Source organism: Pezoporus flaviventris, unplaced genomic scaffold (assembly GCF_033815535.1).
Source record: "Pezoporus flaviventris isolate CSIRO_AGI_PZ_B2104156 unplaced genomic scaffold, CSIRO_AGI_Pfla_v1 ptg000013l, whole genome shotgun sequence".
Lineage (NCBI taxonomy): Eukaryota > Metazoa > Chordata > Aves > Psittaciformes > Psittacidae > Pezoporus > Pezoporus flaviventris.
The window spans coordinates 12,624,431-12,652,297 of record NW_026892561.1 but is presented as its reverse complement, the minus strand read 5'-3'; the positions used below and the strand labels follow the sequence as shown (position 1 = coordinate 12,652,297).

The 27,867-nt window shown below is 38.3% G+C and overlaps 1 protein-coding gene across 2 annotated transcripts; it reads left to right on the top strand.

Annotated features, from left to right (window-relative positions):
* The first annotated feature begins 222 nt into the window (after window positions 1-222).
* On the top strand, window positions 223-24,586 carry SSX2IP (SSX family member 2 interacting protein). Of its 2 annotated transcripts, none has more exons than XM_061451642.1 (15): window positions 223-307; window positions 614-740; window positions 8,236-8,369; window positions 8,985-9,151; window positions 9,411-9,611; window positions 11,431-11,541; window positions 12,545-12,680; window positions 14,295-14,370; window positions 14,448-14,619; window positions 17,375-17,525; window positions 18,980-19,116; window positions 19,544-19,717; window positions 21,241-21,352; window positions 23,401-23,521; window positions 23,701-24,586. In XM_061451642.1, the coding sequence occupies exons 3-15, from the start codon at window positions 8,327-8,329 to the stop codon at window positions 23,777-23,779; spliced, it is 1,680 nt and encodes a 559-aa protein (XP_061307626.1). In that variant the 5' UTR covers window positions 223-307; window positions 614-740; window positions 8,236-8,326; the 3' UTR covers window positions 23,780-24,586. The 2 variants fall into 2 exon arrangements, with proteins under 2 accessions (XP_061307626.1, XP_061307627.1); XM_061451643.1 differs by having other exon boundaries at window positions 307-325.
* The last annotated feature ends 3,281 nt before the right edge of the window (window positions 24,587-27,867 follow it).

The window sequence follows — 27,867 nt, the reverse complement described above, 5'->3', positions numbered from 1 at the left end:
TCTCCTCCCCTCACCGCCGGCTGATGGCGGGGCAGGTGCGGCCATAGCGGCGCCACAGCCCGCCGGGGCGGGGCAGGCCCTTGTTGATGGTCTCCTAGCAACGGCTCGGCCAATGGGAGCAGGGCTGGGGCGGGGTCACGCTGGGGCAGGGGGTTCACCCCGCGGGGCCCGGGGAAGGGCTGGAGTGGTGGTCGCGGCAGCTGCGGCGTGTGGAGCGGAGAGGAGCTGAGCTGAGCAAGGCAAAGTCGCACCGGCGCCGAGCCGCCTCTGTGCTCCTCCGCCGTGGCGCCGGCAGCAGCCGCAGCAGGTGGTGCTACGGGGATGGGTGCGCGGATCTCCCCTCACCGGCGCGTCGGGAGGAGGGTTCCGCGGGGCTGCGTCCCACCCGCGAGGCGTGGCGAGTGACGGGCGCTCTGCGGCGCGGCACGAGCGGCGGGAGCGGGAGGTACCGGCGCTGCGCTGGGCTCTGCTCGCCCGGCCGTGGGAGCCCGGAGAGGGAAACGCCGGTTCCGCGGTCTGCGCTCGGCCGGGCCGGGGAAGGGCTGCGTGCGGCTGGGGAGCCTTTCTGGCCGCGGCGAGGCGGTGGATCTTAACGTGTGCTCCTTCTTACTAGGCTCCGGCTGATCGCAGGGACGAGGGAAAGCTAGGTTAGCGGCTTGGGTTTGCCGGCTGTGCCCCCGCTGGAAGGCCTAGCGATTTGTTGATCTCTGTGAAGCTACAAGCGTCAGATGCTCTAAGAGGTGAGAGCTATAAAGGTTTCTACTGAGTCAGTGAATGTACGACTGCTCGGGTTGAGCTGGTAGTTTCACGTGATGTAAGAGTAGAGGTTCTGTAAAGAATTTTGTGTCTCTGTCTGTTTAAAAATATTTTTTCTTAATTACATCAAAGCCCATTTCAGTTTGACAAATCACAGTACAAGGTCTGTTCGTAGTATTACTGCACTCCCTCTTTATGTAAAGCACTACTGCTTTCTATGCTGTCAATGAAATAGTTACATGGGGCTCCATATGCTACAGAGGTATGGTAAGAATTTTAGGGCAATGATTTAAAATAAGAAGCATGCAAAGTAAAATGGGAGTGTATTAGGTAAATTTTGATAATGAAAGTAGGAAACCGGGAGGCATGATTTAATAACATTGATGGAGATTTGAGAGTGTAAGTATTGGGGGGGGGGGGGGGGGGGGAGATGGTTCATGTATTCTTGTGAGAAAGCAGTGGTACTAATATAGAATCATGGAGTGGTTATCATTTGGACTTGAGAGAGCATAGGAGAGAGTAATAGGCTCATTGGGGTCAACATCTTTACCTGGAAGGTATGGCAGCAGATGTAAAGAAAAAGATTGTAAGTACAGGTTTGTTGTACAGTGATGCTTTTATCCATATATCCTTTTAGTTTACTGCAGTTCGGAGCTACAGGAGTTCTGAGCAGAGGTTGCATCTCTTTAATAGCTGCTGATAGGTGTATTTTAATGAGTTGGAGCCAGTTTATATTTAGCATTCACAGCACCTCATGGTGATGTAAGTCCACTGTTTAACTGTTTTGTATGGAAAAAAGCTCTTATTTTCCAGCTGTTGCGCTGAATGTTTCATTTCATTCTGCTTAACAGTTGTGTTATAGGAAGCAATGGGTATTTATTTTCTGTATGTTTGGCCTGTTTATCTAGCTGCTTTCTCTTGTAGCTGAAAAGTTGTAGCTTAGTTTCTTGCATGAAAGCATTGGTTGACCTTCTTGCACCGTTTTCAGGTCTGTTCTATCTTTTGTACAGGGAAGGTATACCAGCATGTGGTGTTTCAGCTGGGGAAGCTTAGTATTCTTAGAGACATCATGGTGATCTCTGTTCTCTGCTTCAATGTTCTGTTAGCTGTTATTTCCAGAGGACTAATCATAGTGACCCTGGGATCTCTTCCTGCATGATAATACCTAACTGGGGCTGTTGGTTTAAGCAGCTAACAGAGTTGTCTTTTTCATTGTGTTTGTTCTTATGAACATGGAATTTCAGCTGCTGATTTTATTGTGTATTTGCTTAGTATGAGGACAACCTTCTCCAGTTCTTGTCACTCAGTCTGGTTTTTATTTTTCTGAATAGCTCTGTACAGTACATGAGCTTTCTCACTTACCTACTCATCACCTTTTTAAATTTACTGAACAACAGAGATGCCTGCAAAGGCCCCTCTGTCTCTTTGGGATTTGCAGATGATATAATGTCATACCCTTTCCTTGCCATTCTTTAACTTATTCCTACACTTCACCCTTCCCTATCCATAACTGGTCATTAGTAAATCCCCTGACATCTCAGTTTAAGAGGTTTTGGAAGGAAACACTATGAAAAGCTTTTTGGAAATTCCTTTATGCTGTTTTGCCTAGGTATGTCTGCTTATTTTTTTTCTTCCAGAGCACTGTGGTGGATGTGCTAGTGTGTGTTCCTTCCAGAGAAGGTATGCTGACCACCAGTCCTATTTGTTTCCAGTTCCAAGTCTGTTCTGTGACACTTCTGTTTTGCTCAGTAGAAACCTAGAATTTACATGAAAGCCTTTCCTTGAATTCCCTGGCAATCTTTAGAGAAATTAATTGCAGCTACCATCTTCCATTGTATGCCTGGTCTAACCTACAGGTTATACGCTACTGAAATGTGAGTTTTACAGTTTCTCAGATCTGGAATAGTAGTTTAGGGCTCTGCCCAGTAACTGTTACAAACTTTAGGAACTAAGGTTGTGGTTTGTTTTGTTGGTTATTGTTTGTGGGGCTCTTTTGTTTGTTTTGGGTTTTTTCCCCTTTTAAAAACCTTGTCTGCTTGCAGAGACATCCAATCTTTAAAGTTTGTCCAGAGTTAATCTTGGTGCAGGGGGAACGAAGAGGAACCACAGAAGACAGTTCCCTGAGGTTTTTCTCATGGCTAGCAAAATGTTCTGGTCCAGCTACATGTAGTAAATCGTTTGTGAATGCAAACAGAGAAATGGAGTTCTGAATATTAACAAAAATAGTGCTATTGTTTAGTAATAAGGAAATGCTGAGTGTTAGTTCAAAATGGGGTAGGAATTTGGGAACATGAAACATTTTCATGTGTTTCAACTTTTTCAGTGATTGCGTTAACAGGATTTCAGTCGTCTGTGTTTTTAAAAGGTAGAGCTGAATCTTGAGGTAGTAGATCAGATTATGTGCCTTGTAACCTGAGTATTTGAGGCAATGACAGGACAGTCATTGAGCATTGGCTTTTATCAGATGTGAGAGTATATTCTTGTGTGGTTATATATGTTGAGACGATCAAATAAGACTTTATATTCTTCTTGCTCTTTATTTTTTGTTTTGCTTTATAAGTAAAACAAAAATATAGTTGGGATTTTCTGAGTATGATATGCTCAGAATCCAGCAGAGACTCAATAACCATAGGCTGGGTGGTTGACTTGCCTTTTCACATTACTTCTGGCAGCATGAGAAGTTTAGCTGGAAATTTGAGATTACTGAAAGTTCCCATTGAATGTGGGTAAGTGAAGGGAATTTCCCCACCCTCATTTTGCAGTTAATAGAATAACAATGAAATTGCCAGAGTCTCATAAATGTGGGAGGAAAGATCCAGGGTCTTCCTTCGATTCCAACACCCATCATTAAAATTACAGTGTTAAATAAAGGTCACTAAAAGTGTAATAACTATAGTTGAAAGATTACCTTCCTCTAAGAATTTATCACTGGATATAAGCCTTTTTTAGTGCCAAATGTAAATTGTGTTATTAAAACAGCTGTAGAGAGAGTGAATGTCAAAACTCTAGGGAGGAACTGCATGGACTTTTATGGTGCTCTCATGAATTAAAACAAGTATATGTCTTATGTCTGTGTCAGGGATATATCTGTAAACCCACAATGTCATGACTGGAGTGTACCCTAAATTTACACAGCCTGATGTGCCTTTGTGTCTACCCAGATAAAAGCCATCTGTAAAAGGCATCTGGATTACTAGAAAAATGTAAAAGCTTTAAGCAGATTCACAACTCCTTTTGGGATATAATTTTTAGTCGAAGGAATCGTATCGCCTTTTAAATAAATGCTAACTACGCCACCTCCCACCCCCAAGTTTTCCAAGTTGAGATGTATATATGTGCCAGCTTGTAGTAGTATTTGAAATATGCAGAGAAGGAATGTTTGACAATTTCTGATTGGTACTGACTTTTTACATTTTTTTCCAAGGCATTGCAGTGTTGGGGGCAGGTAGAAAACAGCTCTCTAAAAATTATTTTTCCCTATCTTCTCTGTGTTGCGGGGTGAAAAGTTTTCTGGGTTACCAGATACTGCATTTCCCATTTGTGTCACACCCTGTGTAGGTTCCAGATGACCAGATGGTGTAACATGATCACAGCACAGTGCTGTGACAAGGGATTCTCTTCTGATTGTCTGAGTGAGTTTTTTACAAACCCAGTTACAGCTACTCCTTTTCAAGTTCAAGCGTGATACTGAGAAACTCTTAAGTATGCTGCATTGTGTAAAGTGTATAATCCTACTTCTTACTGCTAGTGATACTTGAATTGTGATATGGTCTAAACTCAGGCTTACTTAATCATATTTCTGTCTGGAATCTTGGTACATTCATTGTCAACCCCTCCCCTGTCCCCCAAACCACAAACCAGTAATTTTAAGAACAGCTCCTTTCAGCTCTCTGGGTTTGTGAAATGTACTATTTTTGAAGTTTAATCTATGTTTGCTCTTGAAAAGAAAGATGTATCTGTTAGTGAATCATGTAGGAGTTTGGAATTATTCCTGTAGGCTTGTGTCAAAAAATTCCCCAGGTGTCTTTCTAAGAATCAAGTTCTGCTATGCTGTTACCATGAGAGTTTTGTGTGTTTTGTGGTTTTTGTTGTTTTGGGCTTTTTTTTTTTTTTTTTTGTACTTTACTTGTTCCAACAAGCATTTGAATGCCTTGGTTTGATTACTGCTTCCTTGGTGTGAATCAAGCTCTCTGTTTTTAACTGGCTGTGCTTTGGGGAGGCCTGTGTTAACGTTTTTTTGTTTCCTTTGTTTTTAGATTTCTGCTAGATTTTATTTTTTTGACATTAGTGTGAGATGCTGGGAAAGTGCTTCCTGCTGCATGTTTTCCCAACCAGGATTTGAGGAGGGAAAAATACAAACAAAACAACACAAAACCCCTCCACCAAAACCACCCCACAACCCCCCCACAAAGCTTTACTGGTTTTGTTTGATTTAAGTTTTTCTGTGTTAACTAAGATAACCTTGGAGATCCCTAAAGTACTTCTCAATTTTATGCATTTTATTATTCTTCCATAATTTTGCAAAATAGTGCTTCAGAGTAACACATTTTCCGCTTCTACATGAATATGTTCCCTGGTACGTTATGGTGGTTAAAGAGAGTGCTGTAGTGTACCAAAGGTTCAGGGTCCCTTCTGAATACAGTGTATCTAAATTAATTTTGCATCCACGCTGTCTTCATCAGGAATGCTTGTCTTCAGCTCTTGCATACTTCAGTGAGGCTATATTGAGCTGTGTTGCTACAGAGGAACTGCCTAAGCTGGTAAGGAAATACAGCTAGTAGATCTTAATCACTAGACAGCTTTAGAGGTCATTGTGAAGGTCCTGAACTGGCAGTAGAAGCCATGTGGAACTGATAAAATGATCTTGGCATGGGACTAAATGCTTGTAGCATTCCCTTTTGTGTCTGACATGGGATTATCTTGTTCTGCACATCTGAGTTTAATTTTAAATACAGTATATAAAGATGCTTCAAGTACAGAGTGCTGAATTACTGCTTCAAAGCTACTGCTTTATTTGACACAGAACAACTTGGGGTATTTAAGGTAGTGGTTTAACAGTTGAAGGAAGTTTGAGTTTGGCACTTCCAAATTAAAAAAAGAAATTGTTGAGGGTGATTTTTAATCTGATGTATTTTAAAACACTGTGCAGTGTACTGCAGGTGGCCTTTTCAAGACAAAAGGCTCTAGAACTTTCAAGACTGATTAATGTGGGAAGAATATAGTTGCATTATCTGGATTTTATTGTACTGCCTATGTATTCTTGCTTACTCTGTCTTCACTAGACGTGTTTCTGAACCTGCGTTTGTGTGTTAATTTTCTTTGTCCTTTTGTTGGTGTACCTAGAAGCAGCATGTCACTTGAGAGGAATCTTGATAAAGCATCTGAATGAATCTGCATGTGGCTTGTAGGGTTCAAATTTAGTCCTGGTGTGGGAACACAATCATCCTTTAGTTCTGTTTCTGCTTCCAGTCAAACATTGTTTGGTGTGATAGATGCTGTGTCAGAATACTATTGTCAATGTAGAGAGGCCTGTGGGTTGGTAATACCATATGTTGAGGGAATCTGGGTGATAAGATCTCATAATGGGCATGCAGTCTATTAAAGAATAATAGCCAGTTGGTTTGAAAGTTACAGCATATCTGAAATGTGAGTAGTATTTTTGTGGACTTTCCAGCAGTCCTTAATGGAATTTATGTCTTGAGTTTCTCCACAATCTTTTGAAAAACCTTATTAGAATGCAGGATTGTAATGTCAGTAATAAGAATATACTTGTAGTTTAATTTGCTGCCTTTTCCCCTTGCATTTGCAGGTTTCTCTAATAGATCTAACAGAAATGAAACTGACATGTAAGATGTGTGTTCTCTTAATTCATAGATTGACTTTGAATTCCATTTTTAAAAGCATAGTTGTTTTGGATGGGTGTAAAAAAAACCCAACCACCACCAGCCTACTGCTACCCCATCCCACCTTGTCTCCCTCCCCCCAGACCAAACCAACCCAAACAACACCACTGCCACAAACAACAAAACAAATTAACATTGGACATCTTGGTTTTACGAGGGGGGGGGGGAACCTGAGAAATGTGCATAAATGAATATGGGCAGAGAGAAAGCAGAAAAATCTGTTTCTAAAGAACAGCCATTAGATTCTCACATTGACTATGTTTTCTTGGTGCTTTAACCTGTACTTTCTGATATGTGGTTTAGCAGTTCCTGCAAGCTTTCAACTCATCTAAGGAACAGATGTTTACCTTTTTTTCCAAGTAAACTTATGAATCTGGAAGAATATCCAGCTGGTCATTTTATTTTATAGTGCTGAGCATTCTGTACACCGGTATGATCTCTTAAAAAATTGATGCTACTTTGGGCACTGTGTTCTTCACTTTAAAATGTTGATAAGGATTCTCACTGTCTCTGTTTTCAAGAGGTCTTTTTTCCCTCTTCCTTTCCTTTCTGCTCCCTTCCACAGGTAATAGCTTTTTCCACAGTGATAAACATACAAGTTTTTTTGGTGTCAGAAACTTAGAAGTTGCTTATCCAGAGTGTATTTATTGGAACATTATTGGGAGGGCAGGGAAAAGATCCCTGTGCTCTAGAAGTCTACAGAGTCCGTCTAAAAGTGATGTGAGAATTTGTTCCAAAGTGCTAATTGAAAAAAAGGGGTACTTTTTTCCTGCTAGGTGAAGAGTTTGTTTCCCCTAAGTATCATTGTTCATGAGGTGATGAGTTGTGCTGTCTGAATCTTAAACATCCAAGCTGGATTTTAAGTTTCCAGCAGTGTAGTAACTCTAATGCTATTACATGCCACCCTACTGTGCAGTGGAGGTAGGGTGAGGGGGCAGTCTGTTCTTTCTCATGACTGTGGCTTTCGTTTAGGGTAAGGCTTCTCCTATTTGTGTTAACAGTTTTGGATATTCTGCAAAAAAGAAAGCCAGGGAAAAGCAATGTGGAATCCTAGAATAAACCAGATGTATAAGCTAAGTTAAATTTAAATGGCTAAATACCTATTAGAAGTTCATTTGTGCTCTGTCAATATATCTTCTCTTTATTATCCTTCTATTTAAGTAATAATCCCACTCACACAAATTTATGTTAAAACTTCGCTTAAGTTTACCTTAATAAAATTGCTTCCTAGCCATATGGCAGGAAAATATTTAATATTTGGTTTGCTGTGTTTCCTCTGATGTACATCAACAGAAGTAACTGAGTTATGTATAATGTGAGTCTTTATTTTCATGTGTTCATGGCATTCTAGCTTTAGTTAATGGCTTACAAGACTTAGTTAAGTTTAAGGCTAAATATAGATATATGCATCAGTTTTATGGCGTAATATTTACTGTACTTACTGTGTTCCAAATGTTGTGTAAAGAAGTAGAAAAATTTCATGTGGCTCAAATCCAATAATCACTCCTTACGCCTACTTTAATCTTCTAGCTGTATTAGCTGCTATTGTTAATCTAAAATGCTCTTGCTATTTTAGGAGATGCCTACGTAACACACATTGCCAGCAATTGTACTAAATACTTCACTGCTGAACCCGTTGCTCAGGTATCTTGCCTGTCTTTGTTGCTATGGGAGACTGGAAGACTATTACTGTGCCAGTGCTGTCATCAGGTAAACTGGTAATATTTTTGAATTTTTTGGGTTTGGTATCTTTACTGGTGATGTTATAGCACTTAAGAGAGTGATTGGAGTTTCATGCATGACATTTGACTAGTTAAGCAGACTATTTAAATAATATATAGTACTTGCAGTGCTTTGTTTTTTTTCGTTTTGGATTGTGTCTGTACAGATATGCTGCTGTAAAATACTGTCCTTAACATATGGTCACACCTTTCAGGATATGTTGTATTTTCAGAGGTTTCTTTACTTATTCTATGTTCTTTTTGCCTCATAAATTGATTACAGAAGTATCAAAGGAGTAAATGGTTTCTTTTACTTCTATATAGCGGAATAGTGAAATTTGTGGATCTTGGCAGATGAGTAAAATTTGAAAGGATTTAGTATCTTAAGATACTAAGTCTTTCAATCTTTGGTGGAAGCTTATGCCTTTTATTTTTTTATTATTTTTTTTTTATTGTGAATTGTTCAGTATGTAGTTCCAAGTAACATTCTAAGCTCTAGAAGTGTAAATTTCTGTAAAGAATAATTTGGGTGGTAAGGGATTTGCCTTTTTGTGTGTCCTAAACTATTAGCCCTGACTTGTTTCTTAATGTTTTTAACTTTTAGATAGCAAAAATACTTTTCAGTATACCTCAGATAAAAGTATTTCTTCCCCAAGTATGAACTCACAAGTGCTGCGTTTGTCACTGCCTTCATCCAAAAGTATGCATGGCTTTTTCAGTGCCTTCTGCACAGAAGAGAATATTGAAGAGAGTGTATCCTATCTTGATAGGGTGAGTTCTTGCTGTTTATTGGTGATTGTGTGAAGGTGACATTACATCAGTTGTGGTCGTACAGATTCACTGGATTAAGAAGGCTTTTTTTCTCGATGCTCAGAAGCTGAAGTTGATGAGAAATAGGTTTTTCTGGGGAGATGGTGTGGGAATATAGGAAAAGATTAATATAGAATTGCACATGATACTGTTTCTCACTTTTGGAAAATTGTCGAAGATTGTTAGTTATTTATTCTCCACCCCCCTTGCCTTTTACCAGGAACTGACAACACTGGGTTTTCCCTCTATTTATGCTGAGTCCAAAGGAAAGGAATTAAACTTAATATCTATCATAAATTGCATGAATGAATTGCTTGTACTGCAGCACAGGAACCTTCGAGCTCAGGAAGAAGTAGAAATGCAGCATCTAAAACTGGGTAGTGATATGGATCACTTACAGAACTGCTATGCGAAATTAAAGGTAAACCCAAGATAGTTCCACAATTATTATTCAGTGCTTCTGTTTAACAGATTGTAACATTTTTAACAGTGAATGTTATTTTCGTTTTTTTTTCCCCAGTACTAACGGGGAGTTGTATTTTAATGTGCAATTTGGGTTGGCTTTGGGAAGTATATTTCCAGTTGAAAGATGTGTAAAGTTAGTAAGTTTTCAGTTCTAATTCATATTTAGAATTATGGCCTCTTTAATCAAGGAAGAGGAGAGACTGTTAATGCATACTGTGGGTGAAAATGTTAAATAGTTCAGGTCACCATTCAGTACCACTTAAAAGAATTATGCCCACCTCTAAAAGCTGATTTCCTGATATAACTGTAACTAGTAAAACTGTAGTTAGCTTTTCTGTACTGTGTCACAGGGTTATTATCAGTCTTTCCCCTATCTGTAGCTTTTTGTGTTGTGTGGATGGGTGTTTCTGTTTCTATTGTATTCCCTGGATAGCCAACTACAAGTTCTCTTCATACGAATTGCTCAAACTCTTGTCAAGCCTGAAGTTGCTAAGCTTCATTTTATCACAAGATAAACGCATGCACAAGGCAAATCCCTGTGGAGTAGCTGATAAATTGGAAGTTCATATGCTAATTCATGGGCGCTTGCATGTGCAGTCGTGTTAGTGTTGTCTTTCCCTTGATTCTGTCAGGAAAATAAAAACCATCAGTGTATGTTTCAGAGCCTTTCAGGCTAGTTTTTCACTGGAGCTGGCCAGCACTCTCTCCTTCACAAATACTGCTGTAGATTCTCAGTATAGTAGGTCATCCACATAGAAGCATTTCTATAGGGTGTTAAAAATTGTGTGTAACTGCACTCAGTTTTTATACCAATACTATACAATGCTAGCTTCCGGGTAACCACTCCAGTTATTTTCTCTAGACAAATGTCATTAAGGTGATGGTGTTGGGATGGGTACCTTGTTAGTACAACTTCAATCCCAGGGCATTTAATTTAGCTGTCAGCTTGCGAAGTTTCTTGTGTAAATTCTTTCAAATACCATGCAGCAAACGTCTTGACTTACACTATTTTGTGCCTGTGTTCCAGTGTGGTTTGCTTAGAAATTCTTGTTACTTAAATATCTCTGCACATTCATAGCTCAATACTATATATACAAAGAAAAAGAGCTTGTATGTAGTGTTTGGCTCTGTCAATTAAGTTGGCATTTTTGGGTTTGAGTTCCGCATTTGTGAAAAAAAGTCTAAAATTCTAGTTTTGCATAATGTGTTATAATGAGATCGCCTCTTTAGCCTTACTCTATGTATGTGAAATAGCTTGTTTTGCTGTGGTCACAGGCTACATATCTGTGTTAATTGTTCTCTTGATTATTTAACAGAAATACTCCAGTGAGACCATAGCCCCAAGTTCATACAGGTTGTTCAGTATCTGCCTCACTCTCCCAGTAAAGAAATGCTTACAGAATCCCAACTTAATGAAAAGTTTTCATTAAGTAATTTTAAGATTATTATTCAATTTGAGGTAATTCCTGTTGAAGACCAAGGCAAATTTTGGTTACCTGTGAGCAGGAGTGTTACTTGTACTGGGGAATCATATTTCTTGCTCCAGAAAATAGAACTAAGTTGTCATTGAGAATGCAAGATCATCCCCAAAACATTGGAGAAATATATAGGAAAACTTACTTCAAGTGAGGTGGTTTGGCACTCTGGTCTGTATGTTCTGTTGTGGGTTTGTATGTTTAGTTTGTGGGGTTTTTTTGATTTTTTGTTTTTTGTTTTTTTGTTAATCTTTTGCTGTTATTTCTTACTGATACTGAGCTATCAACACTCTTTCCTAGGAACAGTTGGAATTATCTAAAAGGGAGATAGTTGGACTTCAGGAAAGAGACAGACAACTGCAAAACAAGAACAGAAATTTGCACCAGTTACTTAAAAATGAAAAGGATGAAGTGAGTTGTCATGTACATTAACACAAGTCATTACCTAGATATTCAGTAACATATTTTTATTTTAGTGAGTCTTGTAATTGTTCACATTGAATTCTGACTTTCTTGGTAAATGTTGCCTTTCACCAAAGTGAAATTGGCATGTTGCATATGGATACATAAGTTCTGTTAGGGATAGGTCCAAGTTATAATAATAGCAGACAGTAGTGCAGAAATGCATATGTGCCATTTTCTGAGGCTTTCTGTACTTCTGAGCATAGCTTTATCTTAGAGGTTTAAAAGAAGAACCAAGATCAGAAGACACTTTGAAATTCAAGGTGCTGTTTAGTTTAGGATTTGTGTCCAGTGTGCTTCCCTCCCTCCCATCCCCTTTTCTGTACCACCTCTAGCACCTCCCCCTTGTTTATATGGCTCCTAAGTTTCTGTGAGGGTTCTCTGTGACCATAAAGCTATTCATGCAGCTAGTGATCACAGCACTATCTATATATAGCGAACATTCTGAATTTGCAGCTTTAAATATTCAATGTGATGTATGTTTGTTTGTAAGCTTAAAACTGACAATTGAGGGGAGGGGAGAAAAAAATAAAAACCCAAGAAACAAAACAAAATCAAAACCCAAGCCCAGGTATTGGTAGTACTGGCCAAAAAATTTGTTTTATGATATGTTTTAATGTTCTTTTAAACCAGATGGAATAATCTGTCTTCCAGCATCCTGCTGCCCAGAAGATTAGTACTTTATTATTTTTAGTGTGAACCTAACAAATATTATAATATGTTGCTTGTGATACTGGTTTCTGCAGAAAAGACACCAAATGCCCTGAGAAGTCTGAGGTCAGAATCCATGGGCTAGGAGGGCTTTTCTGATTCCTTTTGTCACTTCCTTTCACCAGAAAGACAGTTTTAATTAGAAGTTATGATTTTGCTTCTTGTGTTTTGGTTTTCTGATAAATCTGTTGTAGTTATGCTTTAGTTGAAGAAAATACAGTTTTTGTGGGGTTGCTTTTAGGTACAGAAGTTGCAGAACATAATCTCAAGCAGAGCTACACAGTACAATCATGATATGAAGAGGAAAGAAAGAGAATATAACAAATTAAAGGAGCGCTTACATCAATTAGTCATGAACAAAAAGGACAAAAAGATAGGTAAGTAGGTCTGAATTTTACTACAGCAAACCAGCATATTCAATATGTTAACAATGCTTTTATGTTCTGGGTATCTTTAAAGTCAGTATGGCCCCTTGTAGGTCTTTAGATGTTAGAACATTATGAAAAGGATGTAATATTTCAAGTCAGCTGACTCTGTAAGGCTAACTTACATTGTTCTATAAGGTTTTTTTACCAAGCACAAACCAAATGGAGATCTTTCCAAAATGAGAGGTTTTTTTTACTAGGGGGAATTATCTGGAATCTATTCCTGAGATAGAGCTGTCTCTCCTCTACTTTAGAATTACTGCTGCCATCACAAGACCTTAGTGTCGTAAATATTGTATTATGCTCACCAGTTGCAATCAGGAAGGAACACTGCATGGCATTTTTTTCCACCCTTAAGATACTACAGTCTACTTGTGTTAGGGACAAGCCTTGAGAAATTTTGGAGAGGAAGCTACATGACATATGTAGCACCTAGTGTTTTGTGAAATGAAATCTCCTTTATCATATGAGCACTCAGATGTTAATGCTGCCTAAAAATTCAAAGCATCAGTGCTGTTTAACATGAGTATGGTTTTTGTGGTGTGCTGCTGAAAATGGGTATCAGTGTTATGTATTAAGAAAAATATCTGCATGATTTGGTTCATATATCTTACCTTAGCATATTTGTGTCATTTATCTCCAGTGGAAGTCCTGCTCTTCTTTTCTTATCCTTCCTGCCAGCTCCAAAATACTTCGCTGTTTTCTATCTGTAGTGCATGTTGTGTTTTAGTAAGCTGGTTTAATTCACTAAGCCAGAAGAAAACTATTCATATTGTTGCCAAGCTGTTTTTCTGCTGGTTTAGTCTGCTGAAAGTGCTTGAGGGTAAGCTAAACCAGATTAGGACTCTAGCAGGAACACCTGTTCTGGCTTCAGAAAATCTTCAGGTGGCAGCTCTGTAATCTTTAGAAGCCTCACCCTATGGTCAGCAAAATTTACCTGTGGCATGTTCTTGACTGTGGTTGGCTAGTACTAGCTCAACTATCAGTGAAGTCAAAATAGCAGGGGTTTAAATCTAGTTATTCTTTGCTTGATAGCAAACTAGAATTGTGCTTGGACCACTCATCTGTAGTGATGGGTCTGGGGTTTTGTTTTTCATGTGTTTTTGGGGTTGTTGTGTTTTGTGTGTGTTTTGGTTAGATTTTCTTTCTTTAAATGTGGAAAGAGAGGCCCCTTTGTTTTAAGGAACGTCTTGTGGCACATTAGGAAGTTGCTTACTCTAAACTGCAGGTATAATTGGCATTACTGGCAGAAGAGAGGTTAGAGTTGATAAACCTCAGAGGTTGAAATAGGGATGAAGATGTCATTAGGAAATGCATAAGAAAGTATAAACCAGGATGAGAATACATCCCTCCATGAATTTCCAAACACAAAAATTTATTTTCTTTCCTTGGCTATCTTGTTCAGTTACTTTAAGCAGGGCAGTGTGGTTTCATACGGGTTGGAGGATTGAGGGGAATATTTGGGTAATGTGGTCTCTTGACAATAACTACATGTAAATGCAATGTCGTGTGAATGTTATGTATTTGCATGTTGTTCACGCTTTGAAATATCCTTTTCATTTGTAGCTATGGAAGTTCTAAATTATGTTGGTAGAGCTGATGGGAAGAGAGGTGCATGGAGGACTGATAAGACAGAAGCCAGGTAGTTGTCTTAGAACAACATTAATTGAAGTTTATGTTATGGCTGTTATGTTGTTACTGTAAGATTTCTTCCTCCAGAAATGAAGAAGAAATGTACAAAGTTCTGTTAAGTGATTACGAACAACGCCAAAAACAACTTTTAGTGGAAAATGCTGAGCTGAAAAAAGTTCTTCAGCAAATGAAGAAAGAGATTATTTCCCTTCTCCCACCGCAGAAACAGAAACTTAAAGAACGGCCTGAAGATGGGCCGGTAAGTATTCTTCAGTTAAAATTAAATCTGTGTGGTGGTTTAGTGCTGGAGTCTTTTCACAATTATAAAAAGATGAAGTAAAAGTAAACTTTCATGTTTATTGTGGCTTGCACATCAGTTTAAACAAATCACTTAAACAACTAACCTACTAACTGTTAACAATACCCAGTGTATTCTTTTCAGCCAGTCAATGGAAAGCTTGAAAGTATACTCCAAGCAAATTGTAAATGCAGTAGCTACCTGTATGTAGTTCTATGTATTGATGCATTTGGGATTTTGTTTGCCTTCCTTAGAAAATGTTGATGCTAGCTTTCAAGGTGCTTATGCAAAGAAACCAGGCTTCCCATAGGATCCTTGGGGGTGAAGGATATATAATTAGGATGTGCTCCTATATGGATTAGAGTAGTTGTTGGTTCCTTTTACAGAGCTGCTGGTAATTTCAAGGAAAATGTTCTGTGGGGTTTCTTGTTTGTTTTCAGGCTTTAAGTATTTCTTTGTTTACGGAGTGTGTGCATATGTATATATTTATTTTATGGAACAGTATGGGGCACATTCATTGTTTATCATTCAGTTTGCTGATTCCCTGCTAGAAGTTGCAGTTATGTCTTGATGTCAGAGTGAATTAGGGAATAATCTAGAAAGTTAACTGAGCTTTTGCTTAGCCAAGTCCCTGAGCATAAAAATAGAGTTGAAATACAGCAAACATGCATAAAAGCTAGATTCTAAGAATCACTCAAGATTGATGTACTGGTAGTAGGGTATTAAGAGAATACAGATACCCTACAGAACAAAGTATTAGGCATTTTATATTACAAATAGTACATGTTCATAAGAAAGAGTATGTGTAGATAGAGCCTGTCAGAGTGTACTCTTTTTGTGGGCTCTAGTGCTTGCTATTTGAGAAGATCGGCTGTCCTGTTGTCGTGGTTTAAACCCAGTGAGGCAGCTCGTTCACTCACTCCCCCCTCTTCTTTCCCTCCCCCTACTCCCGGAGGGACGGAGAGGAGAATCGAAAAGAATGCAACTCCCACGGGTTGAGATAAGAACAGTTCAGTAACTAAGGTATAACACAAATCACTACTGCTACCACCAATAATAACAATGATAAAGGAAATAACAAGGGAAGAGAATACAACACCTCAGCACCAGCCAACCGATAACTTGCCCCCCCCCTTCCCCAGCCCGACCAAGCACCAACCAATACCTCCTCCAACCCTGCAGACTCCCAGCCCTTCCGGCTAACTCCCAGTTACCTCCTGGGCATGAGGTGCTGTGGTATGGAATACCTCTTTGGTCAGTTTGGGTCAGGTGTCCTGTCTCTGCTTCCTCCTGGCTTCCCCTCCTCCCTGGCAGAGCATGAGGCTCACAAAGTCCTTGGCCAAACCAAAACATCGTTGTTATCAGCTCTGTTCCCAAGCCGAAAGTCAAAACACTGCACTGCGCCAGCTGCCAAGAAGGAGAAAAATGACTGCTACTGCTGAACCCAGGACACCTGTTCAAGTTGCTGTACTATTCCTTTATTTCTGAGCTATCTAAGGTGCATTTGTTCAGCCTTAGAATGCACTGTGTAGGAAAAGCACTAGAGACTCTGGCCACACCTCTGTAAGGTGTGAATAAACTCTTTAACTTCACTGGATGACTTGTCCTGTATACCACACAGAATGACTCCCATGTGTATTTAGTACAGTAGTCTGTAATGTGCTGTGTGTTAACCTTTACTTTAGAAGTTGATTATGTAGATATAATTATTACTATAGCTCAGCAATGAGAAGTTGATCTTCTGTAGTGGGTATCTGGTATAATTTGTAGTATAAAGCATAATTGGATATCAGTTCTTTAAATGGTCCAGCTGTGAGGCCAAGAGATTTTGGAACAGTCTTGAGTACGCTGGTGAAAATCCAGCTGTGGGAATGGGGTCCTTATGAACTTGTGCATTGAAACAAACTTGGGAACAACAGGCTTAGTGCTCTGAAATTAACCACTGATTAGACGAGCATCTGTTAACTGTTGTAGCATTAATGGGCTACTATGGTTTTGTACTTCCCATCCAATATTTCTTGCCTACTTGTAGATCAAGGGGATTAGTGTAGAATGCTTTAGATGCTTAAGAGTGGAATATTCATGCCAGTTATTCAAATGACTATAGCTTTTCAAATTAAACCTACTGAACTGTCCTGGGCTAGTTTTGTCTTTGCTATTTAGATTTCTATATGCTAGCTGTTCACTATAGCATTCAGGTTTGATGCTTGAACTGTAGCAAAAAATGGAAGTGGAAGAAGGAGGTGCTAGCTCCACTACTGTCAGTGTGGTAGTTTGGTTGGTTGGGGTTTGTTTTATCATCATGGAGAAAAATGAGGCAGAAACAAATTACTTAATTCTCAACAGGAGAAAATCTTTGTCTTTAAATCCTGTTCATGCTGCATAGTGAGTTTATGGGCAGCTACAGCTTAAATTTGATAGCATAACTCAGCAGTCTGAACTCCTGGCTTGAAGATGTGTGAGAGTAAGTCTTGCTAGCTGATATACTCCGTCTGTGGTGGGATTCTGGGGACTGCCAGGTCACTTCTGTCTCTTCAACATGCTGGTAAGGAGCTAAACTCCCTGACAGTCATATTTCCCTGGTTGGAAAAATCAGTCCTGTATAGAAGGGTTTTCTTCCCCTCAGTAAATTAAATCCATATACATATTTAAATCAATGAATGCATGTATTTGAAATAGTGGAGTGGTTTACACCTTCTTGTTTCTGCTTCTACAGGTGCTGTCAGACTTGGAAGAAGATATTGGAGAGTTAAATAAAGAGAATATGTGGGAACTGTCTTGTGAAACTGTGCGAGAACAGCTTACCAACAGCATTAGAAAACAGTGGAGAATGTTGAAAAATCATGTTGAAAAGCTGGATAACCAAGGTGAAGTTTATTTGTATTACATTTCCATGTAAAGCACTACTAATAATTCCATTTGGTATCATGCCCTGAAGACTTATTGTCTAAGCTAAAATGGAAGGAAGTACCTGGTAGCCTTTCTGAAAGGGCTTGTGATTTTTATAGTTTTTCTGTGTGAATTTCATTTGTAGGGAGTGATTGCATACCAAGCCTGTTGTTACGAGAAAGGACATGATTATATTTTGACACAGTAAACATCAACTTTACAAAGACATAATTGTTTTTCTTTTGAGCATACATACTACAATTTGTTGCCTTTCCCCAGCTTTTTGGAATGTTCAAGTAACGCAGATGTAATTTGAAGTGATTGGAGGCAAAATACATAAATCCATCTTGGGAGTCTAGGCTTGCCATAACAATACCTCTGAGGCTTCTTCTGGCATTCTAAAGTGAACTGGCTGCTGGTGTGGTGATGAACCCTCCTTGTTTCCAGCTGTTAAACAGCATTAAAAGACAGCTAAAAATATATAAAATTCTTTCCTAGTATTATTTTCCCATGCAAGCAAATGCTGCTGCTATCACAGGGATATCTGCAGTCAAGAATAAGACTGAGAAGGTCATGCATGCAATTGCAAATAAGAGCAGATGGTCTATGTGAGAATACATTTATGTCATAGGAAGGATTTGTTTTAAGTAATACTTGATCTGGTGTAGCTAACTGGAAAAATAATTGTAAGCAGCAGGAAAAATGTTTTGAGCATTTGCTGTTTTCTTGGAGTCACCTTTTGGGTTTTTTCTGATTTATAGAAATGGCCATAATGTAGTCCACCAGGTTTCAATTAATATTCAAACACTGACATCAGGGGATTGAAGTTTGGCTTATTACAATCACTGTGATAGCTATGCGTGAAATTAAAGCAGTATGTAATTACACAAAATAGATCTTATTCTTCTCTAATTCATTCTCTTACTGGGATGAGAATGTGCTTGTGATATTTGTTAGCTCCTTTCCTCCTTCACAGGATTTGAAGGAAAAATCTATCTTTTTATATCTGCGATAAATATAGTTGCTGTCATTTTTATGAACACACAAGCCCTTCAGAAGTGGGCTTGGAAGAATACACTAACAGCACTTTACTGAAAAGAAATTCTTCACTTGTTTTCTTTTAAATAACTGCTGAAACAAGTGGGGGGTTTTATATGACAGTTATTGCAGTGCAGATGCTTGGTTTCCCTTTAGGGGTGTGAAATGGCTGTTTTCATTGCTATTTTTTTCCTGAGCTGGATTTAGTGCATAGCTATGTGTGTAGCACCAATTCTAGATCTCATCTCCAGTAGTGCTTTTGAACACTGTGTATATCTTTCAGGATGAAACAGTCTAAAATCTTTTGGTATTGCTATAAGTCCCTGATATGAGGGATTTTTGTTGTTTTGGTTTTGTATTTTTTCTTTTAAGCAGCTTTCTTCCTTCTCCTTAGTATCACGTGTACATTCAGGAGCTTTGAATGAGAAAGATGTCATTTCAAGAGAAGACCATGAGATGGAAACTGAAAAGCTAGAGCTGGAGATCCAGCAATGTAGAGAAATGATCAAAACTCAGCAACAGCTTTTACAGGTAGTAGACTTTAATTTTTCTTACTTTTTCTCATCTGAATCTAAGCTGTTTTTTTTAACTTGTCACTTTTCTCGCCTCTGAGCCTTTCTCATTTTTTTTAAATAATGCTTTTGAAATAAAACATCTCAATGGCTAGTCTGAGTATAGGTGTGCTAGTGGGCTGGTTAGTAGTTGAAAGAGCTGGTAATCCTGGTAGGAATAATTTGGGGGGATAAAGGTGAAGAAGACTGATGGCATCAGCTGACTGACATTCTGCTTGCTGTCTGGAACTCTTCCCCTACCAGCCACTAACTTGATACTCACTACGTTGCTTCTATTATAAACTTCAGTCATTTTTCTTTATAAAACTGAAAATCCATGGAAATTCTTCTTCTCTTAACAGTCACTCCCAAATCAATGTTTGTATCTCTTTGCTTTATATCTGCAGCAGCAGCTCATGTGTCCATGTGATGATGACACCACTGTGTTACTACAGGACTGCTATTTACTGGAAGAAAGAGAACGTCTTCAGGAAGAATGGAGACTATTTCGAGAACAAAGAAAGAATTTTGAGAAGGAACGAAGGAGTTTTACAGAAGCTGCTATTAGATTAGGACTTGAGGTATTAAAAAAGTGGGAAGGTGTTAGAAAAGGAAACTGCTATGGAAGATGAGTCATGATTAAGTAATTTTACTGCTATACACACCGAAGTGCAGCCATCCAACAATATCTGTTTGCTAACATCTATAGAGAAAGATCATTCCCATACTATATGAAACATATCTTTGGTCATTGTAGGAGATCATTCTGTTGGCATAAAAAAAAAAAAACAAAACCAACCAAACAAACAAAAAACTAAACCAAAAAAGTAGGATTTTTTTGTGTAATAGAAAATACAGTTGCTGCAATTGGAATGACTAATTTTTTGTTTCAACAATATGTAAGTACTTCCAAAAATCAGTCCACTTAATCACAAAATCCTTTAGTAGATAATTCTTAAGCTTGGTTTCCTACAAAAGCAAGGTTTATGCAAGTTTTGGTCAGATTTGGCTGCATTCTCTGAGTTCTCAAAGGTACTAGATTCCTAAACTGTTGACTAAACCAGTGACTATTTCAGAAATGCAAAGTAATTGCTGCCTTTTCCTTAAGGTTATCTGTTCTTTTCTTGTAGTGAAGTTGGCCAGTAAGCACACATACTGGAACATGGTTGGGGTAGATGTGTTTCTAAATGAGCTTGAGCATGTGTGTTCTTTGGTCCAGCCAGCAGTTATGGTTGAGTGCATGAAGAGGCTTACAAGTTTAGCAGGGAAAGGAGGCCGCGATGATGTGTGTGGTCATGAAACTATGATTGTACAGTCATGGCAGGAAAATATTGAAGGAAAAAAGAAATGGACCTTAGATTTATTATTTAGAGAACTGCTTGCTTTGATATGCAGAGCAAAAAGTTGGAGTGGGATATGTTTAAAATTGATAGAACTGTGGATTCAGTTGGTCAGATAAAAGCAGTACTGTTCACCTAATCTCTTAAGGTTAGGACTAGAATGAACTTGTAGAACCTGTTTTACTGATGGATTTTTGAGATGAAATAGCTTGTTGCTTGATTCCAGAGCCATTGGATCTTCTTGGAGTTTGTCTTTTGCCATTATTTTCCTTGGGTTTTTTGTGCTCAATGACAGAAATAAAACAACCGCTTTCTGACACAGTTTCAGATGGAATTAATCAGTGTTATTTTCAGTATCACTTTTGTCAAGGAAAAGGCTCAGGGTTGAGGTTTAAGCAGTAATCCTTACTGGCAGCTGTGCAGAAATAGGGGCTACCTCCAAGAGGTAGTGCTACACTGAAGGGGAAGGGGAGCATAGGAGGTAGTGATAGGAGATGGTGTCACTGGAGTGGAGAACAGTAAAATGAAAGGATTAGTCAGACTTCAGTGAAACAAACCATGGGAGTTGGCTTGAAAATAAATACTTTCTCAGCTAATCCTTGTTGGATTCAAAAGCTTGTTCACATGACTGTAATTCTGTGTTAAACGGCTGTCTCTCCTGAATTACATGGACATGTTACAACTTTTTCTTAGCTGGAATAGCATGAACGTGGAGTAACTTTGTTCCTGTGGTTGTAAATGTAAACTGTCATTTCTTTTCTTAGAGAAAGGCATTTGAAGAAGATAGAGGAGCATGGCTGAAGCAACAGTTCTTAAGTATTTCTACTGATTACAAGCACTCTGAAAATGTGACAACTCCAAGTGCCTTCTTAGGAAGCAAGTATTTGGTTCAAACTATGTTCTTGTAATGTGCTTTTTCTCTCCCTTCCTCCTCCCTTCCCCCTTTTCTTTCAATTAGAAGATGCAAATATAAACAAAACAATAAGGAAAAAAAACACCCCCCCAAAACCCAACACCCACCCTCCAAAAAAAAAACAAACCAAAAAAAAAACACCAAAAACAACAGATAAAAACAACAAAAAAGAACACCCAAACCCCAAAATCCCCCAACCTAACACTTCCCAAGGCAAATTTTACCAGGTATCTGTGCCTCTGCCTGTCAGGGCACATCTCCTTTTAAAAAGGGAATTGTTATAACGCCTTCCCTGATGATAATTATTTATGTAATGATTTTATATTTGTGAGGTGATGTGTTAAATGTCAAGTACCTGACAGTACAGCTGTTATGAACAGGGAGTTTCTAGAGTTATGAACATAAATTAAATGTAAGCATATTAATTGCCAAGGCAGTTGAAGAAATCATGACCTATAAAGATCTATATAGATAAGCAACAAGTTTTGGGAACAAGAACATCATAAGGTGGAGGTGGCAGCGTTAATTGTTTGAGATGAAGTAATATGAAACATGCATACATACATATTCAATAAGAAAAGAATCCTTTGGAAAGAAAAAGTGAAAAGTGTAATGATTACAAATTTGAGCAATAAATAATTTTAAGATTTGTATCTCGATAAAGGAGTAATGTCAGGAAAAAAAATGACAAAATGGCTATGTTATGTATGGTTTAGAATACTTACTGAAAGCATTTCTTTTTTTATTTCAAACTGGTAAGCTCATTTCCCATGCCCTCATTCCTGAATATGCACATACAGTGTTTTGGTCTTCATCACTGAGTCTTCGATACTTTCTAAGGGCTGTGTGGTGGGGTTGAGATCAAAAGTGAAGCAATGGGGGAGGAAAAAGTAACAATCTGTTAAAAAGATTCTTGTTATGGCAGCCAACAATTAAAAAATGTGTGAAACATCTATCAAGTGAAGATGGCTTGAATTTGTTTTCTTGTTGGGTAAACTAGCCAGCCTCATGTTCTGGGATTTCCTTGTTTCTTCTTTGTGCAGTTCTTTCTGTAAGCATGAAATGATCTTCCACGGTAAGAGAGCTTTTAGGAATAGAGCTAAAATTGTTCGGCTGTTGCTCATGAAGAATGACTTGATTTAGTGATTTGTGAGCAACTTGAGATCTGTTTAACATTCATTGTATGATGAAAGTTTTGATTTTTAATTGCCTTTTTCCAAACCCTATTGTTTCTGGATGTATTTAATGTCATTTTCTCTTCTAAATGGCATTCTTTGATCTTTTATATATCCTAATTGTAAGCTACTCAATAATAGTCATAAAAACAAAAATGTCTGCCACACAGAGTCAAAGCACCATTTGGATATTGTTCCACAGTTTATTAGAGTTGTTTTCATGATAAATTTTTGGTTTTCACAACACTTGTCCAAAAGCTCTTAATTCTGTAGTGCTGTGATGGATGCTGCAGAATACAGAACCATTCTGTTTTTCCACTTCATATGAAAGCTTTGGAATCTAAGTGTGAGGAAGAGTTAGGAAGGATTGATCTGGCCCTGGCAAGTTTGGCCATTGTCTTTCCATCAACTTTAGTGATAGTTAAGTTCATATAAATGCTAAAGCATTTAACTTGGTGCTTTTACTTTTTCTCTGTACTCTGACAAGTTTGCATTTTTTCAGGTTGGTATTGATTACTGTATCCACCATATGCTGGAAGAAACTTTTACTTTACTGAGTGGCTTTAAACTTGACTTTAATATGACTATGTGCAGTGATGACTGTATATGTAAATGCTTCACTTTCAAGTGTCGAATCCTAATCTGAACGTAACTTCATTCAGTAGCATTACATGTGCTCATAAAATTTTATAGAGATCTGTAACAATAAGATTTATTATTATAGGCATCCTGCAAGATATTTGGTGTTTTATATGAAGTAGAACATACAAAGAAGTGAGTCCTTCAGATGTTTTTGATTGCACTGTAGTTTAACTGTTGATATGTATCTCTCTTAGGTTCTGACCAAGACAATCGATTACCAAAATCTACATCTCGGCAAAGAAAACCTCACTGCATGTTGGGTGGTCCTGTTTCAGCAGAACCTTGCCAGATATCTCAGTATATTGCACGTAACAGGTATCTGAAATGAGGTTGGTTTTATAGTGCTAAACTCTACGCAGAGACTGAGTTGTGATAACTTATGGAAAGCCTAATCTGAAGTTTATGATTGTTACATTGCAAAATACGTTAAATAAAAACATCTATCCTAAGCATAATTTATTTGCATTATAACATTCTCCTTTTTTTTTCCCCAGTTCCAGTGCTGCGTTAAGAAGACCTGCTGGAGATAGCATACCAAATCAGTGGGTGGAAAGTGACAAACAAACAGAGTAATACACAAAGTCATGGGAAGACTCTGGAGTTGGCACTCTGCTATGTAGAAAACTTGCACATAGAACAACTGCCTTAGACTTCTGGGGTTGCCAGCTGGGTTTTTTTTGGTTGGAGATTGGTTCATAAACTTTTCATTATAAAATGAAACAATGCCATGAGTTTGATGTTCTTCTAGAGGATTATGTGGTGATCTGAATTGTGGTGTGTATGTATGTGTGTGCACATGGCTTTTATTTTTTAGACCATTTTTGCTTCATTTTCTTGCAACTGTGAAAGAAGATAATTTAAAATATATAAAAGCTTTGATATTTTTTTAGTAACAAAGCTCTGATTCTGTGAATGAAGCAATAGTCTGACACTTTGACTGTAACAAAATATTGGATCCTTGTGTTCCTTTTCATCACAGGCAGAGATAGCACTTTTAGAAGTTGTTTAATTATTGGAAACCTTCAGTTATGTCTCAAGTGTAACTGGCATTAAACTTCTTTTGCCTCAACTTGAATGTACAGCATACTGTAGATTTTTAAAAAAACAGGTTCTATATTTATTGTGTGATTTGAAAATACCTCTTTGATATTTCAGATGACTTAAAGTGCAGAATCTTTATATATTTGTAAATAGACAAAGTGGTTATGCTGAGAAACCATGAAATGAAACACATGCATACATAGTATTATTTTACATGGCATTTTAAATTTATTTTATAGTGATACTGAGTTTACAGATGCATTAGGGCTTTCAGTGGTTCAGTGAGGAACCAGATTATTTCAAATGTGAACAATAAATGTGTAATTTTATTCTAAGAAACCTTGGTTCTCTCTTTTGTATGCACTAAGCTATCATGGATGTCAGGCTGTCTACTGACAACAAATCCGATGCTGCTTTGGAATTTTGTTAGTTTCACCTCGAAATCAATTCCAGATTTATTTTTTCTTGTAGCTTTTGGGAAATCTGTTTTGTTTATAATGTAATAAAAATAGCCAAGTGGAGGTAAGATGCTTCAGTCTCCTTCACCTGACTCCATGCATGCAGTTTTTCCTTGCCCATTACAAATCAATCTTGTCTTTGTTGGGTTTTCATGTGCCTAGCTCTGATGTGCATAGCATGTGCATAGCTCTGATCCCTAGCATGTGCATAGCTCTGATGCTTTTGGAAGATGCCTAAGAAACTTATGCCTTTCTTACGTTCATAGGAAGGAAATTAACTGTGAAGCTTAGAATCCTTTACTGAAAACACACTGCTGCTCTGCCTATTATTTTCAGAATTGGATGTAATGGAGTGATTGGGCCACCTAGAGAAATAGGAATTGAGTATCATAGGAAAGAGAAGAAAGGGGGGATCTCCAGGAAGCTAAGACAACTGCAGTTTCTGCTGATTAGCTCTGCATATTGAGTGAGATGAAGTAGTGGCCAATGCAATCTGCATAGGATACTTGTATGGTTCTTGCAGAGCACCCTTAAGGAAGCAGAGATGTATATAATGTTCTTGGTCAGCTTTCTGCTGCAGAGGTAGTCAGGTTGGAAATACAAATATCATATTTCTTATTTTTTAGTTCTTCTACAGTTCTTTGTCAATAAATGGGTGATCATAGCAATGTCATCTGCTGAAAGCATTTAGTAGCAAGTAGTTACTGTTAGGCTTACACCTTCCCCACAATGTGCTGGACAGCTCTTGACTGAATTTTACCCATGGAAGAATAAATATACATATTCAGAAGGTGTATTTAAAGATGTAATGTGGAAAACTTAATATATTGACAGTACTTTACATGTAGAATTCTTACTTTCAAGTTGACATGTGAATCCATAGTTGAGGCGGTATCAGCATGCCACTAGGGGCTGCTACTGCTCTGAAGTATTACCGTGTGCTCGCTGGGGCTGTGATTATGGTCACTTAAGAGGCATTCAGTTTAGTGGGACTCTTACTAGACAGTTTTTCTTCATGATAGTAAGTTTTAGGATAATAATGCATTTGAAGAACTAAATTTACCTATTTAATCTTTTGTGCCTATTGTTAGTACAAAATGTTTGTTAATTGCTATTTTTTAATGTATCACCTCTGATAGAAGTGGAAAATTGTTTAAATGCCTCCATGAAAGAATCAACAGTGCTAGGTCTGTGCATGCAGTTGAGCCCTGAGCTGCCTCCTCAGACCTGGTCTGGAAGCCTGAGGCATAGGTTCTGTTCATAGCCCTGTCCCTATAAAGAAAGAAAATGATGCCTGAGTTTTTGGATTGTTCTCTATGCAGTAATGAGGAAGCTTTTTAAATCTGAAGCTACTGCTCATAATGGTAAGAACACTACAGATGGTCTGGTTGGTTAGTGCGGTGACACTGCAACACTTCACTGGGGTGGAAATGACTTTGGCATTTTTCTTAACTTGTAGAATGTGGAAGAGCAAAGGGAATTAATTGCTTGCAAGAATGTAGTATAGGTGTGTTACTACACACAGGTGCATATGGCCTACTTCAGAAGGAACAAGAAGTACTGACTACCAGTGACTGATAGGCATGCAGCTACTGTTAGCTACCTATGCAGGACATTGGAAAGATGAGTGGTTCTCTTAAACCACCATATTTCATGTCACAGAATCTTTAAAAATAATATGCATTGCTGCTTTTTCAGTCTACATGATGAGAGAGTTCTTTTACCATAAATACCATGCTTAATGCTTTCTTCCTCCAAAACAGCCACCCTCCTCCTGACTTGAAGAACTGCTTCCACCAGCTTCTGCAGATCTACAGAAGGGCAAAAGTTGCAGTTAGAGGAGGACAAAACTATTCCCATGTGTATGGCAAAACCACCCCCCGTAACCTAGCTTTTCCTTAGGGTTTATTGTATGTACACTTTATACAGGCCTATCAATTTAAGCAGGTAATTCTTAAAAGGAAAATAAATATATATGCAGAGTAATGGCAATGCTGTGTATGTTGAATTAGCTTAGCTGCTCCTTGTGCTGCTGCTTTATTTTTGTTTTTGTTTATTTTTTGTAATTTGCGGGTTTTGTCTGTGAAGACATTGAAGACATCTACTTTCATCCCTTCCTCTACCCTCCATGTGACTTGTGAGAGAAGTAGGCAGCAAAACATGAAAGGCTGATCTAGTTACATACAAAAACTGATGCCCAAAGAAAACTTCAGACCGTCAGATGATTTATTTTTTGCATTCAGGCACTATCTGTGACCTCTCTTGTTCACAGTTGCACTGTAATTAAAATAATGAAAATCCCACAGTCTGCATTTTGTTGCCATTTTCAGCCTGATGCAGTATCCATGTTCCTTTTTGTGCAAGTTTTGACTTGTACAAGACATACAGCTAAATGGAATGTGTAACAGGTAAGCTTGTTTTAATGAAACATCCAATAAAAAAAGTTACAGTTGTATGGAAGAGCTTGACAACATAATAAAGAAAAGTTTGTCACCTGTGATGTATAATAAATTCATAATCATGAAGGTATTTCTTGATAATGTCCCCCCAAAAATGTGGTTGGATGGCCCCCTTTGGAAGACTGTAACTTTTCTGGGACACACCAAAACTAACTTTTCCTTTTTTTTTTTTTTTTTTTTTTTTTTTTGATTATCAGTGTATTACCATACTCAAAAAGGGCAAATGTGTTTTGTGCATCCCCGCTTGCCTCCATGCCCCTGACATTTCTAAAAGAGAACGCTTATGTGAATCTGTTCCTGGCCTGTCACTGTAAATCAGTGATGCCTGCCTATGTCAGGCGCTTGGCTACATTTTGAATTTTGCTCCTTAGCAAATGTAAAAGATCTAGCTGACCTGCACTCCTGTTCCCCCTGCTTCCCTGCTGCCGCTCTCTGCAGCTTTTCATTGTTCATGTTTAGCTGTCATTTACCTTAGAAGATAAAATATTTACAGATTGCTTATGAAATCTTTGTTCATTTAAAAAATATTCATGGTCAGTGTGACCAGAGCTGAAAGGGCATGCTGATCCCTGGGTTTGTTATTTTGAATACACCTGTATATTTTCCATATATACAGGTTTTCAGTAGGATGTTAGGTCAGATTATAATATGTAAGACTAGCAAAGGTTTAGCTGTCCTTGTCTCCTGCCTACAGTGGTAACTA